General features: G+C 68.3%; 1 protein-coding gene across 1 annotated transcript in view; it reads left to right on the top strand.

The window, feature by feature from the left end:
• Positions 1–273: 273 nt before the first annotated feature.
• Positions 274–13061, top strand: part of LDB1 (LIM domain binding 1) — a 47630-nt gene continuing 34842 nt past the window's right edge. Inside the window, exon 1 of the mRNA XM_048857300.2 lies at positions 274–523. Coding sequence (XP_048713257.1) covers positions 499–523 — 25 coding nt within the window. The 5' untranslated portion in view covers positions 274–498. The remainder of the gene's footprint in view (positions 524–13061) is intronic.

The following is a 13061-nucleotide window of genomic DNA, read 5'->3' as shown; positions in this document are numbered from 1 at the left end:
CCACACCTGGGTATACACACACACACACATACACAGTCGCACGTGCATGCACACGCAGACACACGGGTCCATGCCTACACCCAGACGCAGCCGCACACGGACCCTGCCTCCCCCACACGTTTGTGCGCACACGCCCACACGCAGGGCCCCACGGGCACGCGCGCACGCGCCCCCAGACGCAGCCGCACGCGCAGGCACGCGGGCCCTGCCCCCGCCGCGCACACGCGCTGGCCCTGCGCGCGCGCGCTCTCACACTCGCTCACACTCACGCCCGCCCGCCCGCGCGCGCGCAGCCCCATCACCATGTCACAGCCCTCGGCTCCGGCCCGGTTTTTTCCGCGCTGCGTCACGCGCCCGTGACTCCCCCCGGGGCGGCCAGCGCGTGGGAGCAGCGCCGCGGGGAGCCCCTGCGCCGGGGGGCCCCGCTCCGGGCGGCCGGCTCGTGTCCCGCCGCGGGGGCGGCTCGCAGCGCGCCGGGGCCCGGCCGGGCATGTGAAGATGTCAGTGGGGTGCGCCTGCCCCGGTGAGTGGCCCCGGCCGGCCCCCCCGCGCGTGGGGGGCTGGGCTGGGCGCGGGGGGGGGCCTGGGGCTTCCCGGGGGCGGCGGTCCCAGCGAAGGGGAGAGGGACCCGCGGAGGCCGGTGGCGTCCAGGGGAGGGTGGTGCCGCCTGGCCTGGCCCCGTGGCGGCGGCGCTGGAGTGGGGGCCGGGTGGGGGCGCCCCTGGGGGGGTCGGGGCACCGTGCCGGGTGTGCCGGGGTGGGGGCGCCCCTGGGGGGGTCGGGGCACCGTGCCGGGGTGGGGGTGGCGGTGGTGCCCCTGGGCCCGGCCGGGGGGGGTCGGGGCACTGTGCCGGGGTGGGAGTGGGGCCCCTGGGCCCGGCCGGGGGGGGTCGGGGCACTGTGCCGGGGTGGGGGTGGCGGTGGTGCCCCTTGGCCCGGCCGGGGGGGGTCGGGGCACCGTGCCGGGTGTGCCGGGGTGGGGGTGGGGCCCCTGGGCCCGGCCGGGGGGGGTCGGGGCACCGTGCCGGGTGTGCCGGGGTGGGGGTGGGGCCCCTGGGCCCGGCCGGGGGGGGTCGGGGCACTGTGCCGGGGTGGCGGTGGGGCCCCTGGGCCCGGCCGGGGGGGGTCGGGGCACTGTGCCGGGGTGGGAGTGGGGCCCCTGGGCCCAGCCGGAGGGGGTCGGGGCACTGTGCCGGGGTGGGAGTGGGGCCCCTGGGCCCAGCCGGAGGGGGTCGGGGCACTGTGCCGGGGTGGGGGTGGGGGTGGTGCCCCTTGGCCCGGCCGGGGGGGGGTCGGGGCACCGTGCCGGGGTGGGGGTGGTGCCCCTTGGCCCGGCCGGGGGGGGTCGGGGCACTGTGCCGGGGTGGGGGTGGGGCCCCTGGGCCCGGCCGGGGGGGGTCGGGGCACCGTGCCGCGGTGGGAGTGGGGCCCCTGGGCCCAGCCGGAGGGGGTCGGGGCACTGTGCCGGGGTGGGAGTGGGGCCCCTGGGCCCGGCCGGGGGGGGTCGGGGCACCGTGCCGGGGTGGGAGTGGGGCCCCTGGGCCCAGCCGGAGGGGGTCGGGGCACTGTGCCGGGGTGGGAGTGGGGCCCCTGGGCCCGGCCGGGGGGGGTCGGGGCACTGTGCCAGGGTGGGGGTGGGGGTGGGGCCCCTGGGCCCGGCCGGGGGGGGTCGGGGCACCGTGCCGGGGTGGGGGTGGTGCCCCTTGGCCCGGCCGGGGGGGGTCGGGGCACCGTGCCGGGGTGGGAGTGGGGCCCCTGGGCCCAGCCGGAGGGGGTCGGGGCACCGTGGCGGTGGAGTTGGCGCCCTGAGCACCCGCCAGCTCTAACTCCGAGAGGAAACAGACGGTTGTAACCCCCTGGCTGATCAGGGGCCGCTGGCCGCCCTTCCCTGTCCCCCGCGCAGCCCCTGGCAGCGCTCGGAGGGGCTGCCTGGGCATGGCCAGGGCACAAGCTGGGTGCAGGCAGCGCCTGGGGCGAGAGCGGGTCTCCTGGAGCAGTGCGCCGGCTGCCCCATGCTGGGAGGAGCAGCAGGCCTCGGTGCCCCTCAGGCCCTGTGCCTGGCTGCTGTGAGCTGATGGGGCAAGGCCCAGGGTTGGGGGGGATGTGGAGTCGCTGGGCAGTGCTGGTTCAGGCATGTGGGGGCCCCGGGGAGCGGGTGAGATGTTGCTTATTCCTTCCCGTTCCCTCACTCCCTTCCTCTGCCCCGTCTGCCCAAAGCCATTTGGGGACCTGCAGGGCACAGCAGACTGCGGGGAGAATGCACTGACGGGTTAGGGCCATTGTGGGGTCTGGCTGGCAGAGCCAGCGGGCAGTGAGGGGGGAGTGGGGTCTAGCTGGTGGGCAGTGGGGGGTCTGGCTGGCAGGACAGTGAGGGGGGAGCGGGGTCTGGCTGGAAGAGCCAGCAGGCAGTGAGAGTGCGGGGTCTGGCTGGCAGGGCCGGCGGGCCGAGCGGGGTCTGGCTGGCAGGGCCGGCGGGCCGTGCGGGGAGCGGGGTCTGGCTGGCAGGGCCGGCGGGCCGTGCAGGGAGCGGGGTCTGGCTGGCAGGGCCGGCGGGCAGTGCGGGGAGCGAGGTTTGGCTGGCAGGGCCGGCGGGCTGTGCGGGGAGCGAGGTTTGGCTGGCAGGGCCGGCGGGCTGTGCGGGGAGCGGGGTCTGGCTGGCAGGGCTAGCGGGCACTGGCAGTGGGGGGTCTGGCTGGCAGGGCCGGCAGGCAGTGCAGGGTGCGGGGTCTGGCTGGCAGGGCAGTGGGGGGTCTGGCTGGCAGGGCCGGCGGGCAGTGTGGGGAGCGGGATCTGGCTGGCAGGGCCGGCGGGCAGTGCTTGGTGCGGGATCTGGCTGGCAGGGCTGGCGGGCAGTGCAGGGTGTGGGGTCTGGCTGGCGGGCGGTGCGGGGTCTGGCTGGCAGGGCTCGCGGGCTCTGCGGGGTGCGGGGTCTGGCTGGCAGGGCGGCGGGCAGTGGGGGAAGCGGGGTCAGTCACCCTGCCTCCCAAGCCCTGCATAGCCCTGCCATCAGGTGGTGAGGCCCTTCCTCACGTGGGGCATTAGCTGATGCCCCCTGAGCCTGGCCTGAAAGCTCTTGGCTTTGATGTGCCTAGAACCTGTCTGTGAGCAGCCTTTGGCAAGGCCAGCTGGGCCTCCCGGGCATGGCCTGGGGGCTGGCTGTGGGGCTGAGCCCTTCTCCCGACTGGGAAGGGTTTGGCTGGGGCTGATGCTATCGTCTGTGGGTCCCATTGGAGCGGGGGGAGGGGTGGCCCGGGGGCCCAGGCGACCTGGATTCAATCCCTGCTCTGCCACAGACACTATGTGTGACCTTGGGTGAGTCACTCAGCTCCGTGCCTCAGTTTCTCCGCCTGTCCAGTGGGGCGGGTGCAAGGAGCGTGTTGCGTGTGGCTGTGAGGTGGCCCGGGCGCGGTGTGGCTCCAGCTGCCCCCACTTCGGGCCGTGCTGTGCGTGGGGTGAGGAGCTGTGCTCAGGGGTGGGTGAGAGAGCCTGAGCACAGGGGCCAGCCCGCCCCCCGCCATGGGGCCAGCCCGCCCCCCGCCATGGGGCCAGCCCCCTCAGCAGGGCACAGGCCAGGCTGTGCAGCCCCAGGGCCCAGCCCCCCCAGCCGGCTCCCCCTCCGTTGGGGGCAGGGGGCCCTGCGGTGCCTGCCCGGCTGCCCCTCCCCCGCACTGGTTCCAGGCGGCCCCTTCCCCCACCCGCCTCCCCCACTCCCGTGGAAGCTGCCAGAGCCAGAGCGCTGCTTCCTCGAGCAGAAAGTCACGTGAGCTCCCTGCCAGCCCGGCCAGCCTTTAAAGGGCCAGCCCCAGCCGGCGCCCTGCAGCCCCCCAGGCCGGGCACTGCCCCAGCCGGCGCACGGGGCCCGCACCCCCTTCTGCCCAGGGTGCGGGGGGGCCCCTCGGCCCAGAGGAGGTTCCGCCGGGCAGCGCCAACGGGCCCTACCGCCTCCTTGCTCCCGCTGCAGCCTGGGGTGGGGCACCGGCCCCCGACCCAGCTCCACCATGAGGTTGTGTTGGGGGGCACTGCCCGCTGCATGGCACAGCAGTGGTGACAGGCAGGGCCTTACACGGGAGTTGGGGGGCATATCCTCCCTGCTCCTCGGCCATCATGTGGTGCAGAGCCCTGTGGGGTCACTGAGTCCGGCCCTTCCCCCCACCCCTTGCAAGAGCAGCCGTAATCCTCTCCTAGGGCTCCCAGAGCACCAGCCAACCAGTCCTCCCCACACATCTCCCCCTCTCTGGCTGGGGTGTGTGTGTTACTGCCCAGGGGGAACAGCCGGGAGTGGATATACATGCGTGTGTGTGCATGCGTGTGTGAGATCCGTTCCTGCCTCCCTCCCCACGCAGGGCTCGAAATGCAGGGAGAGATTTCCCCGCCAGCCGCCTCCCCCCACCCCCCGCCCTGCCTGGGCTGTTTATGGGAATATAGAACAAACAACCTCTGCCTCTGGCCGCCTGCCAGCCAGAAACATTTAATGAGCCGCTGGGCCCAGGCTGCGCTCTGGGGCTGTGTTAACTTGGAGGAGTTTCCTGCTTGGGATTGGCCATTGAGGGGTCTGCCGTTCCCCCAGCCCCGAGGAACCTCTCACCCCATGGAGGGGGCGGGGTCCATGGCCACCCCCTCCCTCTGCTCTGTTAGGGGTGAAAAAGCAAGAGGGGGGAGGGCAGATACCCTGTCCCCTGGAGGGAGTGGTCCCGCTCATCCCCTTCCTGCACCCCCCCCATCTTGCATCAGCAATTCTGGCCCCCCACCCCTTGCTCTGCACCCGGGTGAAAGAACTGAGTCTGGGGGCCGGTGCAATGTAACGAGCGGGGCATTGCAAGGGTCTGAGCACTGCCCTCGGCCTGGTGGGATTGGAACAGTTCCGCTGCGTTGCACGGGGATCATAGGCCCTCTATAGCTAACGGGGGGTGGGGATTCTCCTGCAGCTCAGGTGGCGGGGGAGAGTTGCTTTGTGGGGCAGGGGGTGTCAGAGCTCTGTGCCCGCTGGCAGCGTGGATACCCATGTGGACAGCGGTGGGGGTTGGGTCATTGCCCCATTTCCCCTTTGTGCTGAGCCCACAGTGGGGTGAGGTTAGGGGGTGAGTGTGTGCACAACCCCCGTGCCCCAGCAATGGAGAGACAGCAGGAGAAGGGAACAGGCCCCACCAGTGCGGTGGTGCTCCTCCCCACCCAGCATCCTGTTCGCGCTCCTGCCCCCCCCCCCCCCCCCCCCCCCCCCCCGCCATTGCCTGGGGCCCTCTGGGGCCCTGCCCTTTGCTGAATTGCAGACCTGTGGGGGGGGCGGGCGGGGGGAGTCTGGCAGCTGCCGGAGCCCGGCTGAGCTCTGACCCCTGGGGGCGGCAGTTTCCATAGCAGAGTCACAGGCCCCGGGGAGGGGGGCAGTGAGCAGCGTTGTCGGGCCAGGAGCCGGGTGGGGAGTAGCAGGGGCCTGGTTCTGCAAAGGGGAAGTGACTTGCTCATGCAGGGACCTAGTAGCAGAGCCAGGGAGAGAACCCAGGTGTCCTGACATGCAGGCTTCTGCTCTAACCACCAAACCCTCCTTCCTCCCATGCGCTGGGCTCCCCGGCAGCCCTAGTGCGAGTAGCTGCGGATCAGCCCCTCGGTGCTCCCTTGCCACAGCAAAACGGAGAGCGTGGGGGTGTCTGTGAGGGAGGGGGGCTGGGGGAGCAGGTGGGGTGTCTGGGGATGTGGGGGTGTCTCTGAGGGAGGGGGGCTGGAGTGGTTTGGGGGTGCAGGTGGGGTGTAGGGGGATTGGGGGAGCGGGCAGGGTATGTGGGGGTGTCTCTGAGGAAGGGGGCTGGGGTGGTTTGGGGGTGCAGATGGGGTGTGTGGGGGTTGGGGGAGCAGGCAGGGTGTGTGGAGGTGTCTCTGAGGAAGGGGGGCTGGGTGATTTGGGGAGCAGGTAGAGTGTCTGGGGGTGTCTCTGAGGGAGGGGGGCTGGGGGTTTGGGGGAGAAGGTAGGGTGTCTGGGGGTGTCTCTGAGGGAGGGGGGCTGGGGTGGTTTGGGGGAGAAGGTAGGGTGTCTGGGGGTGTCTCTGAGGGAGGGGGCTGGGGTGGTTTGGTGGAGCAGGTGGGATGTGTTGGGGGTTGGGGGAGCAGGCGGGGTGTGTGTGGGTGTCTCTGAGGGAGGGGGGCTGGGGTGTGGGGGAGAAGGTAGGGTGTCTGGGGGTGTCTCTGAGGGAGGGGGCTGGGGTGGTTTGGGGGTGCAGGTGGGGTGTCTGGGCCAGGGGGGCTGTGGGGGCGTCTCCGAGGTGGCTATGCAGGAACTTGTCCAGCCTGCAGTGGGGTGTCTGTGCTGTGTGGCTCCCACGTGGCTGTATGGGTGAGCTACACACATGCCTGTTGGTCCTGATGCTGGTACCCCAGGGGCCTCCGAGCCTTGTTCCCGTGGGGCCTCATGGGCTGGGGCAGCCAAGTGGCTCTGGTTGTGGGGGCCACAAGGTTCCGGCCCCGCCACAAGGTGCCCAGGGCCCGATTCCCAGCGGCGCTGAGCCCCCAGCTCCCGCTGACTGCAGCGAGCTCTCAGTGTCCAGCCACTCTGCGAATCAGGCCCTGGGAGTCCCCGGACTCCGCATCTGTGTCCGAAAACCTGTCAGGCAGTAACTGGCCCGGGGACACGAGGCAGGCAGCTGCCAGGCCCAGCCTCCTGGTCCTGCTCCCCATCCGGGAAGCCCTCCAGGCTCCAGATGGCTCCCATGCAGCCCCCATGTGTCTCCAGGGACGCGGCTTTCCTCCGAGGCAGCGCTGTGGGCCCAGGCTGTATCTGGTGTGGCCCTCTCGGGGCTCTGTGAGGAGTGGGGTGGAGCTGGCTGTGGGGGAGGGTTTGGGGCAGGGTTAGGGTGTGAGGGGGTTCCCAGCAGGGGGCGCTGTGGGGAGCGGGGCCGGGCTGGCTGTGGGGGAAGGATTCCCAGCAGGGGGCGCTGTGAAAGCGGGGCCGGGTTGGCTGTGGGGGAGGGTTCGGGGCAGGGCTGGCTGTGAGGAGGTTCCCAGCAGGGGTTGCTGTGGGGAGCGGGGCCGGGCTGGCTGTGGGGGCGGGAGTGGGGCTGGGCTGGCTATGGGGGAGGGTTCCCAGCAGGGGGTGCTGTGGGGAGTGGGGCCGGGCTGGCTGTGGGGGCGGGTTCGGGGCAGGGTTGGCTGTGAGGAGGTTCCCAGCAGGGGTTGCTGTGGGGAGCGGGGCCGGGCTGGCTGTGGGGGCGGGAGTGGGGCTGGGCTGGCTATGGGGGAGGGTTCCCAGCAGGGGGTGCTGTGGGGAGTGGGGCCGGGCTGGCTGTGGGGGCGGGTTCGGGGCAGGGTTGGCTGTGAGGAGGTTCCCAGCAGGGGTTGCTGTGGGGAGCGGGGCCGGGCTGGCTGTGGGGGTGGGAGTGGGGCCGGGCTGGCTATGGGGGAGGGTTCCCAACAGGGGGTGCTGTGGGGAGTGGGGCCGGGCTGGCTATGGGAGAGGGTTCCTAGCAGGGGGTACTGTGGGGAGGGGGGCCGGCCTGGCTGTGGGGGTGGGTTCGGGGCCGGGCTGGCTATGGGGGAGGGTTCCCAGTAGGGGGTACTGTGGGGAGCGGGGCACAGCGTCTGCCCCGAGTGCATGCAGCCCAGCGTTTGGCATCTGGCCGGGTGCGGGGGGTCAGTGCGGGAGCCTGGGGTTAGCCTGACTCCCTGCAAAGCAGAGGACGGGCGAGCAGAGCTGTGGGGAGAGGGGCCTGTGGGTGGCACCCTGCCGAGGGGGTGACGGGAGCTACGCAGCTCTGGCACCTAGCCCGAGGCTGCAGGGTCACGTAGGTCGCCCAGCCTCTGGCAGCTGAGCACGTCCCAGCGTGAGGTGCCCCAGACACATAGGGATCACTTTTCCCACCCCTGACATGCAGCTACCTCTGGGGTGTGCTGCAGCAGCTGTCTGACTGCGCCTGGTGCCGCCGCACAACAGGGTAGGGCAGAAGGGAAGGAGAAGCCTTGTCCCATGGAAACTGCAAGCGCAGGTGGAGGGCAGCTGTCCGCCTGGGTGCCTGGGGATGGCTCTTGCTTTGTGGAAGGAGCTCTCGGCTACGCGGGTGTGGACAGCGCGGGGGGCGGCAGGTGTCCCAGCCTCCTGGGGAGATGTTTTCCCCAGCCCAAGCCAGGTGGGTTCTCCGTGGCTGCATCAAGCCGCTCCCCCCCGCCCGCTGTTCCTGCTGAGCGGGTGTCACTCCTTTCCCCAGGAATGCATTGCTCCCCAGCTGTGGGGCTTCCCCTGGGTCCCGTACACCACCGGGGGCGCTCTCCTCTGGCAGGGTGGGGCTGCTAGCAGGGGGCTGGGCAGGTGGGACTGCCCGGCAAGGGGCAGCGGTGCACACAGACGCCAGCCGGGCGGCGAGGGTGTCTGCATCTTTCGGGGAGGGAGGGGAAGAAGCAGGCTGGGTTGGAGCCCAGGAGCTGGGGGAAGGTGCCGGGCTAGGTCGTTGTGTGCTCCGTCACTAGCGGGGCGTCCCGGCAGCGGGCAGCGTAAGGCGCATTCCACCGCCAGGCCTGTGACTGCTCACAGCCCCCGCGTGGCTTTGCTCGGCTCCACGCGGATTCTCCTCGCCCCTGCGGGTGACACGCACATTACACTGCCCAGAGTCAAGGGTCCCCCCATATCCGCGCACGAGTAAACATAAACATGTATGTGCCTGTGGCCCCCCACAGCCGTCACAGGGCTGTATGCATTGGCCATGGGCATTTCACAGCCATGGCAGGACAGAGCCAGATCCTCCTGCTCCAAAATGCAATTACTGGAGACTCTCCGCTAGCAGTATAGGGCTTATGGCACACAGCCAAGCAGGTCTGGTTTGTTCCCAGTGGGGAGCAGTGCTGCACAGATATGCTGCAGTATATGTCCCCCTGTCCTGGGGGAGAGGAGTCCACTGAAGTCCCTGTATGGATGACCTGGCTTCTGCTGTGGTCAAAAAGAAGGGTCTGTCGTCTCCAAGCCCAGCCTCTCTGTGTTGGCCCGCGGGCTGCACTTTGCCTGCCCTGTATGCTGGGCCCAGGCAGGCCTAGTGATCCGGGAGGGTCAGCGCTGGGAGGAGGCAGGGGCCCATGGCCAGGGTCCCCACTTGGTTCTAGCATTAGGGTCAGCCCACCAGGTCCCTCTGCCCAGAACCAGTGGGGCCAGCGTGCGGGAGAGCTGCGGAAGGGACCCTGGGTGGCACTGGGGCAGCCCCCTGGCATGCTGCGGGGCGGGGGGGGTTGGAGCGTTAAAGGCTCCCTTCCCCTGCCTCTCCTGATGTCTATCAGTCTGCCTGCAGGGTGCGGCTGTGGTTTCCTGCTGCTGCTGGGGGGCTCAGGGGAGCCCCTGGTGGGAGCACAGGGTCCTGCCAGCCCCAGCTGTGCTGAGCACCCCCTAGGGTCTGCACACAGCATGCCCGAGGGGCTCCTGGTGCGGGTAGGGGGGCCTGTTATGCATACGCGACTGTACATACACACGCCCCCCCCGCCTGCACACACGACTGTACACATTCACGCCCCCACTGCCTGCACACACGCTTGTACATACACGCCCTCCCCCCGCCGCACATGCGACTGTATACACACACACACACACACACACACACGGCACCCAGGACTCTCAGAAACCTATCCTGTTGGCTGCAGGGTCTCTGGTGTGAGTCCCATGGGACAGTTGTCTGTGGGAAGAAGGCAGGGCTGGGCCCTGAACCCAGTTCCCTGTGTCTCTGGGTCTTCGTCTTTCAGAACTGTGGAGTTTTCCATCACACCCCTCCTCCCGCGCACACACACTCAGCTGCTGGGCCTGGGTCAAAACAAGAGGGACCGTTAGGGAGGGTTTGATCTCCAAGTGTCACAGATGCCAGCCCCACCCCTCTGGGGCTCCGCCAGTGACCACAGATAACAGCCTGCCCCTCCTGTAATCCCGCATTCCCAGGCCCTGGCATGGAAGGGGTGCGTCCCGCAGCCCCCAGAGCTGGGTGCAATAACAGCAGATAGCCGTAGTGCAGAAGGGCTTGTGGGGGACGGGGACACAGGGTCCCCATTTGGTTCTAGCATTAGGGTTAGCCCACCAGGTCCCCCTGCCCAGTACCAGTGGGTCCGGCGCGCAGCTGGAGAGCTGTGGAAGGGCCCTGAGTGGCACTGGGGTAGCCCCCCGGCATGCTGGGGTGGGGGTTGGCAGGAGAGCGTTCCCTGACCCCAAGGGGGATGGGAGGGTGGTACGCAGGGAGCTTGGAAGCTGGAGGGATGCCAGGAGCTCAGCAGCAGAAGCTGCGAAGTGGGGGACTCTTGGCTTGTTTCACAGATGGTGATTTGTTATCTGATGGTGGCAGTGCCCAGGAGCCCAGTCAAGGCCTAGGTCCCCGCTGTGCCAGGCACTGTACAAACAGGGGACAGAGAGACAGTCCCTGCCCCAAGTGCTTAGGTGAAACGACCTGCTTTATTTCACGATCTGCCAGGGAAATGGGCCGGAAATGCCAGGGCACCCTGGCTCGGGGCTCGGCTGGCCGAGGCTCAGGGCAGAGTGGGAGCCAATGGCAGGGGGCCAAAGCAAAGCGGGGTCGAGCTCCTGGAGTCGTCCCCTGTGCACAGACCCCACTGGGGTTTGCCGGGTCCTGGATGGGGTGGGGACGAGCAACAGCCTTGATGGAGGATTTTTAGAACTGGGAACCCAATGTATTGTCCTGGGCTGGCCGGTGGGCGGAATCAGAAGTGCCCAGCTGTGTGTCATAGGCACTTCACTGCATGCAGCTCATGGGGATTCTCCCTGAGCACAGGTGCAGGGGCTGGTGTTGTTGGAGGCTCAGCGCTCTCCCTGGTCTGTGGCTGTGAATCTTGGCTTGATCGGAGAGGGCAGTGTGGGGAGAGGTGTGCGGGCCACGTGCCTCGGAGCTCCCAGATCAGTGTGTGACGTGTCCCCCTGGGGGGTCTGATCTTCGGAAGATGAGTCTGGTGCAGTCAGACACAGGGCCTGGCTTTTTAGCTCCAGCTGTAGGGACTTGTGCTTTCGGCTTTGGAGGCCCCCGTCAGTGCTGGGGTGTCGGCCGGGATGGTGCCTGTCTTGGTGTCCTGTTTGCATCTCATCGTCCCCTTGTGCTGCGGGTGCTGGCGTGAGGACTCCCTGGCGAAACTGCCTCCTGGGCAGGTGTGAGTCACGCGGGGCCGCTGGCTTCTCTGTGAGGCCCTTGGCTCAGGCTCTGCAGGGCGGGGAGCTGGCGTCACCCTTTGGAAGGGGCCCAGTGCGCACTGCGACGTAGGATCAGGTTGTCTCTGAGCTGGCTGAGCGGCTCCCGGTGCAGGCCAGCTGGCCGTGCCAGGGCACTGCTGGGGGAAAGTTCCCAGCGCAGCAGCTCTCATGGGCAGCGCGCTGTTCGGAGGCAGGTCACATGGCACTGGATTTCCAGTGCGGCTCTCACCGCTGTAGGGCCCACCTGGCACACGTTGCTCCAAGCCTCAAAGAATCCCTGCCGGTGCAGCAACCCGGTCCCAGCTCCAGGCTCTGTGGCAGGAGGAGAGGCCAGGGAAGCGAAGGCGAATTTGCAGGCAAAGCTCAGCATGGTTGCAGCTGCCCACGGCACTCCACCAGCCCCGAACGCTGGCAGTAAATGGCTCCTCCCCCAAGTGCACATCACACACACACACCTGGGGGGGCTGCAGCTGGCTGTCTGACACCAGGAGTGCAGACCCCCTCCACAGGGGTCCCAGACCCAGCCTTCCCGCTGGTCCCTCGGGCGTGGGAGAGGGGTGAAGTGTGGCCCAGGCCTCAGGGCAGGCTGGGGCTCAGGAGCAAGCTAGGGCAGTGCTAGCGGGGGCCTTGCCCCACTGGGGACTGCTGAAGGAAAACATTGGGCCTTAGAACCATTGCAGCTTGCAGAGGGAACCGGGAACAGACATGAGTTAGTGGCTCTTAAGAGCCACCCAAGCCAGGGCCTGTGGGGTCTCTGGGGCAGCATGTTAACATTGTGGAGGGGGCCAGGGCAGGGGGGCTTTGTCCTCAAGCTTCCCCCTAGGGGGTGGGTGGCTGCCGTGGGTCACTGGCAGAGCAGGTGTGTTCAGGAGCCCAGGGCTGGGCTAGCAGGGGGCTGTGGGTCGGGATTGAGGGGAACTGGCGGAGCTGGGGGGGTGCTGGGCTAGCAGGGGGCTGTGGATCAGGACGGAGGGCAATTTTGAGATCGCAGGGTCCCCGAAAAGCCTGTTGGTTTTCCCCTCCGTCAGGACACACGCTCCTTGCCGTGCTGGTTTTGCCCGCACCTGATCTCCGTGTCGCGCCTGGCCCCCTCTTGTATCCTGGTTCTGTTTGCTGGCTCCATCAGTGCGTTTGCTGGGACAGGTTGTGCTTGGCAGTGGCTTTAATTGTCTTTCCCCCCTTGAAACTCCAGTGAGCCCCTGGGTGTTGCTTGGCCCTGGTGTGTGGGGCTAGGGCAGGGGTTCTTAGCCCCCGTGGGTCTGTGGACTATGTCTGAGGGGTCCGCAAAAGACTTAGACAGAAAACTGATGCAACAGAACTGAACAGTAGATTTCCAGAGGGGGCCGCACCTGCATTCGAAATGAAAAAGAAAAAGGATTGAGAACCACTGGGCTAGGGGATACTTCCCGCCCTGCAGCCCCCCCGGGCAGGGAAGAGTCTGTGGTTGGAGTGGCCGTCGGTTTGGTGGGCGCTGGCGAGGCGCTCGCCGCTGTGGCAGCAGGTTGCCTTCGGCCCAGCTGGCAGAACCGGGGCGGCTGTTCCACAGGAAGAAGGCACGTATCAGTAACCGGAAAGAAGCAGCAAAAGGAAACAGAAGCGATACATTATTGATGGAGCCGTTTGCTGCTGCTATATTGGGAGAGCAGCTTTGGAGCACTCAGCCGCCCGGCACTGAACGGGGGAGACAAGCGCATAATACACCATGCGGTGACTATCCTAGGGAGACACTGCACCCGGGTTACCCTCATGGGGGACGGAAAAGCTGATTTTAAAATCAATATTTATAGTTTATGGAGTTGACATTCTCCAGTGGTTCGAGCAGGGGTGACTGGGAGCCAGGACTCCTGGGTTCTGTCTCTGGGAGGGGAGTGGGTTAGAAAAGGGAGGGCTGAGAGCCAGGACTCCTGGGTTCTATTCCCAGC

This window comes from Caretta caretta, chromosome 7, assembly GCF_965140235.1.
Source record: "Caretta caretta isolate rCarCar2 chromosome 7, rCarCar1.hap1, whole genome shotgun sequence".
Lineage (NCBI taxonomy): Eukaryota > Metazoa > Chordata > Testudines > Cheloniidae > Caretta > Caretta caretta.
This window is presented reverse-complemented; position numbering and strand designations above follow the sequence as displayed.